The sequence below is a fragment of the Halichoerus grypus genome, chromosome 5, assembly GCF_964656455.1.
Source record: "Halichoerus grypus chromosome 5, mHalGry1.hap1.1, whole genome shotgun sequence".
NCBI classification, from domain to species: Eukaryota; Metazoa; Chordata; class Mammalia; order Carnivora; family Phocidae; genus Halichoerus; species Halichoerus grypus.
Genome location: NC_135716.1, coordinates 55,831,984 through 55,837,983, shown reverse-complemented (window position 1 = coordinate 55,837,983; position 6,000 = coordinate 55,831,984). Strand labels below are relative to the sequence as shown.

At 35.2% G+C, this 6,000-nt stretch overlaps 1 protein-coding gene across 3 annotated transcripts in view; it reads left to right on the top strand.

The window, feature by feature from the left end:
- ZFHX4 (zinc finger homeobox 4) overlaps window positions 1-6,000 on the top strand; it is a 180,236-nt gene that overhangs the window by 26,787 nt on the left and 147,449 nt on the right. For all 3 annotated transcript variants that reach the window (XM_036123521.2, XM_036123520.2, XM_078072292.1), the window contains exon 3: window positions 1-219. This exon is cut by the window's left edge. In XM_036123521.2, coding sequence (XP_035979414.2) covers window positions 1-219 — 219 coding nt within the window. The remainder of the gene's footprint in view (window positions 220-6,000) is intronic.

The window sequence follows — 6,000 nt, the reverse complement described above, 5'->3', positions numbered from 1 at the left end:
CAGCTCCACTGCAAGACTGATAAGCATATGCAGAAATATCAACTGGTGGCTCACATTAAAGAAGGGGGCAAAAGCAATGAGTGGAGGCTGAAGTGTATTGCCATTGGCAACCCCGTTCACCTGAAATGTAATGCCTGTGACTACTACACCAACAGTGTGGATAAATTACGCTTGCATACCACCAATCACAGGCATGAGGCAGCCCTGAAGCTCTACAAGGTAAGCAGTGACATCCATTTCCCTTGGCACAGAGTGGAGAAGGGAATTAACTGTTTCAGAGCTTGGAGCACAAATCTGCAAGTTAAGAAAAGAAAGAGAAAAAAAAAAAATAGAAGGGCAAGGTACACGGTTTCTGCTTAACATTACTAAACGTATATTGAGATACATGCAACTGGAGAGTTTATTTAAAAGATTTGCCTTATGTCCCTTTTATACCTAACTCAGTGGCGATCTTTATTGGCTTCCCAGAAGTAAAAGAACCTTCCTGAGTATTTTCACGTATAAAATAATATTGTTATCCCTCTTTTATTGATTGATTAAAAAAAAAAAACAACAACCAAACATAGCATCACTCTTGGCTAAGTGTTAGTGGTTATAGGGAACAGATTACAAAAACAGTGCTACTTTGTGAATGCGTCGTCTTTTGTTTGGTGTCGAACAGGGGCGATCTAAACACAATGTGTGTGTGTGTGTGTGTGTGTGTGTGTTCCGTTGTTTTTCTGTAATTTTTGAGTAAACACACTCTCCCTTAGCATCAGTTGAAAGTCTTCTACTTAACTCAGTTGTTATTTTGCATGACCTTTCCCAGCTAGTCATGTTTTTATTCCCTCCACTGGGTGTGGCGCAAATAAAATTGTTCATTAAATGGCAAATATACTTTTATCTTTGCTGGAAAAAACTATGCAGATGTAATGAATATGTGCAACTGGCGAGCACCATTTATTACACAACTTGTCTTGACTTTTTCTAAGTCCTAATTACTGGTTAATTTATTTTGTGAGTTTGTTTACTGGATTGGCTTGATTGTCTTGGTTCTTGTACAAATGTAACAGATTCATTTCTATGATGAATAACTTGGTAACTTATTAAAAACTTCTTTTGTCTAGAGGATATTAAAATTCAGAAAATATTGCAAACCATTAGTCATTGTAACAAGCTCTAAATATGATTACAAAATCCATTTTGCAAGTGTTATCTATCGATTTATACTAGAAATCAGTGATAACTATACTATCAGGAGTCAACCAGTGATTATAATACCTACGGCTTTTCTAATACTATTTCAAACTATAAACACACAGCAAAAAGGGCAGATTGTGGATCTCTGGAGCAGGCGCAAGAATTATTTATTTGAGTTCGGGCTGGCGCTATTAGTTTGGGTTGTTTCTTGAAGTTCAAATTCTAGATTGACGTACTGAGTGTAAAAACCTAAAGACGTGGCATGAGAATCTGTAACATTGTTCCTGTAAGATCGGTGCTCTGTGGATCAATGACGAAAGCATTAGATTTGGGTTACACAGTTTGAGGGGAGTACAAGCCCTAATGTAAGATGGCAAGCTTCTAAGTCGATGCTGTTGAAAATATAATATAAAGGATTAATTGTATTATAATTCATAGGCTTTACCATTCAGTTGTCAACTTTTTTTTTTTTCCTGTTGATACCTGACCTATTAAAACTTTCAGAATACCTAGGAGAAAAAAACAAACATTAAGTTTGTATAAATAATAGATCTCAACCCTGGGAGCTATATAGAATATTCATGAACTGTGTTTATATTCACACAGCTCCTCTAACACTTTAAATTAGCATGTTGTGAATAGAAGATATAAATGTACAAATTTTTCTGTTTTATTGATCTCATGTGGGAAGCTAAAGAAAGGTAGAGTGTTACTGTTTATTTTCTCAGGAAAGGTTGTTTAATCTAATTGTTTGATGATTATTTAAACGCGTGTGTATATGCGTGTATTAAGTTTATTCATTCTTTCCTTGAGTATGAGTTGATCGCCCTCAGTATCTGCAGAGCAATTTGCTAAGTGTCAGAGTTACTCTTGAAGTTTCTTTTCAGGGAGAGTTGGATGTTGCCTTCGAAAGTAACAACCAAATGAGATAAAAGCTTGTTTATAAAGAGGGCTTTAAAACAGAGAGAGCTTTAGATCCCAGAACCAAAGAATATATGTACTCTTCCCTTAAAAATGTTATAAAGTCCTATAAAAATTGACTTGTCCCCCGCTCTTCTTTATTTGCTTATCTCTTAAATACTCAAATGTCTTTCCTTGTAGCCTAGCATCTAAAAGTGGTCAGCCAACAAACAAAAACATACTTTGAACAAACTTAACCTTGAATTAATAGAAGATTGAGGAGATAAATATTTGAGCTATTGAAACTTGGTATTGGACAATCGAACTATATTATGTTGTATTATCCTTCAAGGGGCATCCATTATTTCTAGTAGTAACTAGAAAAATACTCCAGAGTAGCAGTGTGTCAAGGGTGCCTTTTTGAAACTGATTTACAGAAACTGTCTGAGTCAGATATAGAGGATTTTCAAGTGTAGTAATGAGAATATTAGCAAGCTTGGTCGGCTTGTGTCGGCAAAATGAAATTGCTTCATAAGTAACATTAATTGCTTTTAAATGAGAACCTAACAAATTGGCCTGGGCCTGGGAAAAAAAAAAATGATGGTTTGTAATAGGCTAAAATATTAAAATTAGACTTAAAATAGTTTCTGAGTTAATGACTAGACAATAATCTCCTATATAAAAATCATTTTCATTAAGAGTTTAATTTACATCATTTTGCATCGTGAATTACTCAGACTTTAAGGGAAAGTGACAAGTAGCAGTTATAAGATAAATACTGAGCTGTGAGAAAACAGCTTTCCTCGGTATTGACAACATATTGATTCATAACACTCTAAATGTGGTTATGTGTCAGTTCGATTTGAATAGACCACTTTACCTCTTACATTGTCAACCTGGAGCAGTATTACTAAAAGAAGTGTGTGTCCTTATTCCAGTTTAAGGAGGTTAAAGGTTAAAGGTTAAGGGTTAGCTTAAAAGCATCATCTGCCTAGCTGCTTAACTTTAAACTGATCAATTTAATGAAAATCTGTTTTACAGATGTTGTTTTAATGTATTTGGCAGGGTTTAGGCAGCTTTAACATTAGACGTATGCTAGTAAAAATTATTTCTTTATTTGACCAGAACAACACCTTTCCTTTTATGTTTAAGGTAGAAGGCTTGCGGGTTATGGTATTTTTGGCAAAGGACCCAGAGGCAGAACGTGTTGATGATCTTTCCATATGGACTCAAAAAAAAGAATACCTTTATGTCTATTGCTAACGATGACTGCAAAAACAAACAAAGTTGTGTTCATTTTTTTGGCAGTATTATTTGCCTTAGAATTTTTTTAAAAAGGAATTTTGTTATTGTTAAGGAAAGCTTACTCACTTCTTTAAGCAGAATTCTCTGAAGCGCTAAGCACTATTAAATTTTGATTTTTCCTCCAGAAATTTTAATGATGAAGCAAAATTGGTCTAAGAAATTAAAACAATAAAATGAAACTACAGATTGCCCTTAATCTTCTCCTTCCATGCATAAAAGTATATTTAAAGTGAGGTTAACAAATACTGAGTGCGTAGATAGCTACGTCAGTGTCGTAAGGTAAAGTGTGCTCGTGTGTATATCCACATCGACATCTAGATCTAGATATGATGCAAAAGCAGTGTTTCTTAGCTAACCACTTTACTGGATTTGATTATATTCTTCTAATTTCACACCTTTGCGTCCTCTACAAATTCTTGTCAATTGATATTCATAGAATAAATCCTCAATATTTGTAGGATGAATAAATGAATAGCCTGAGATATGTATTAAAGAAACCCTGTTACTTCCAACCCTCATTAAAAAAAAAATGTATTAGAATTGGTCTCCCTCTTACATGATCCCAAACATTTTTCTAAAGAGTCGAGTAAAAAGTTATAATGGAAACCACTTAGCACTACACACTCAAATCGAAGAAGAACAAATACAACTTTGGCCGTATTTCAGTTTTGCAGTTTAGTTTATTCTTGGCTCAGAATGGACAAGACTTTTTCCAGCCAGCTGATTGGCTTACCCCCATCCTATGCCGGGCTTGCAAATCCTCTTGCCACACCTGCACGTCAGCTGCTCTTATAATATTATATGTATTTTTAAGTGAGGTGTTCACAGCTTTGCTGGTTCAAAGTCAAAAGCTTAATTATACCAGCCTTTTTTCTTCCTGCATCTGCTAGTAGTGAAGCAGAATAGTCTGTCTGAATTCCATAATGCTATTTTCATATTTGGATTTAAAATTGGCTGAGAGCAGTGAATGAGTCTCTTGTCTCCATGGTGAGCAAAAGAACACACGTGGGATTTAGTCCTAGGTAACTTTTAGTGTAACATTTCCCCAAGGAACATTTTTGGAGTTTTCTCATTATCCATGTTATGGATGAAAGCATCCGGGTTAAGAACTAAAATCAAGGTGTGGGGGAGGGTCACAGAAGAGAGTGGAAGGAGCCACGTTGGGAAAAGTATGTGTCAAGGAAATAAAAAATGGAATAATTAGCTTCACCTACCTTTTTTGCCTTTTTTTTTTTTCACTAGTAGGAAATAATAACCCGATCAGTTTGGAATTAACAAAGAATCGCAAGCATTTTCATTTCAATAGGCCTGAGTCCAGCTTTGCAATTTAAAATCAAATATACCAGATATGTACCGTTTCAATTATTGAACTGTCATTGTCCCAATGTGATGGTAAAGGAGGTCAGGAGATTGTGTGGTACACATTTGCATAAAAGTCATTGTGCAAAAGGAAATTGGAATATGTGTGTGTATCTAAGAAACCAAAACAGGTTTTTCTTAATCTTATTCTAGTCATTTGTTTAGATGAAGAAAGCTGTTTTCAGAGATAAACAAAAGTTATTCTTTTCTGTTGCCAAACATTAACCTGAATAAGGAAATTTTTACACTTTTTTATATTAGTTTCAGATTTATGTTTCTTTCTAGGTTGAAATGCACTGTGAAATTTAATTCCGGTTGCAGGATTTCGTTTTTAAAAAGTAATCACCACTCAAATTATTCTATTGTATTCTCATATAAAAAGACAAGGCAGAGGTTGAAAAAAAGAGTTTCTGTGGTGGAACAATAATACATGCTCCCATAATACTTATAACTAATAAATACGCAGATCAAATGGAGAGGAGCTGGTTAGCTAATAGCAACTAATAAATCACTGGTGTTTTTAGATCACAGTGTAATTGGCCAGCCCTATCTGCTACGTCTCTTTCTGTTTTTAAGCCTGACATTTGCTGAAGCACAGCTATGTAACACTGCTACTCCAGCACAGATACGGACTTCCTCACTGCTTTTCCATGGCAAGTAATCTAGTACATTGTGAGCTGAGAACCCTCTTTGTATTCCCCTGGAAAAAAAAAAAAATGACTAAAAATCTGTCTATCCAAATATAAAATATATATGTTAATACACATCAATCCCGAAAAGGATTACTTTAGACCAGGCATTAGCAACTTAACTACATCCATGTCAGGATAGATAAAGTGATTTTTAGTGTGTGAAATTGTTAACAAACCCAGACAAAATTTAAAGAAAGCCAAGTGTGCAAAGGAACCCTCCCATTTTATTTTCCACATGTCTTTCCTTAACCAGTGCTACCATCTCCCAACACGTCAGGCACATGCTAGTACGTCTTCTCTGTTTCTCTGAAATCCTTACTGTTTTATCCCACCTGGATCTTCTCTTCATGGAAATGCTCCATGTTGCAAGATTACCCATCTAATTCCCCAAAGAAAACTAGCATTCCCTTAATTAAGGGGAAAGAAACCTTTTCAGAAAAGCAGAATAGTGCATCCAAAGGTATAAATGACTTTCAGGTCTTTTCCAGGGTGTATTTTGTTTTGAAGGAATTGCTTAATCTGGATGAATTTTCCAACATGTCGGGTGGGGGGTGCAGTGATTTTG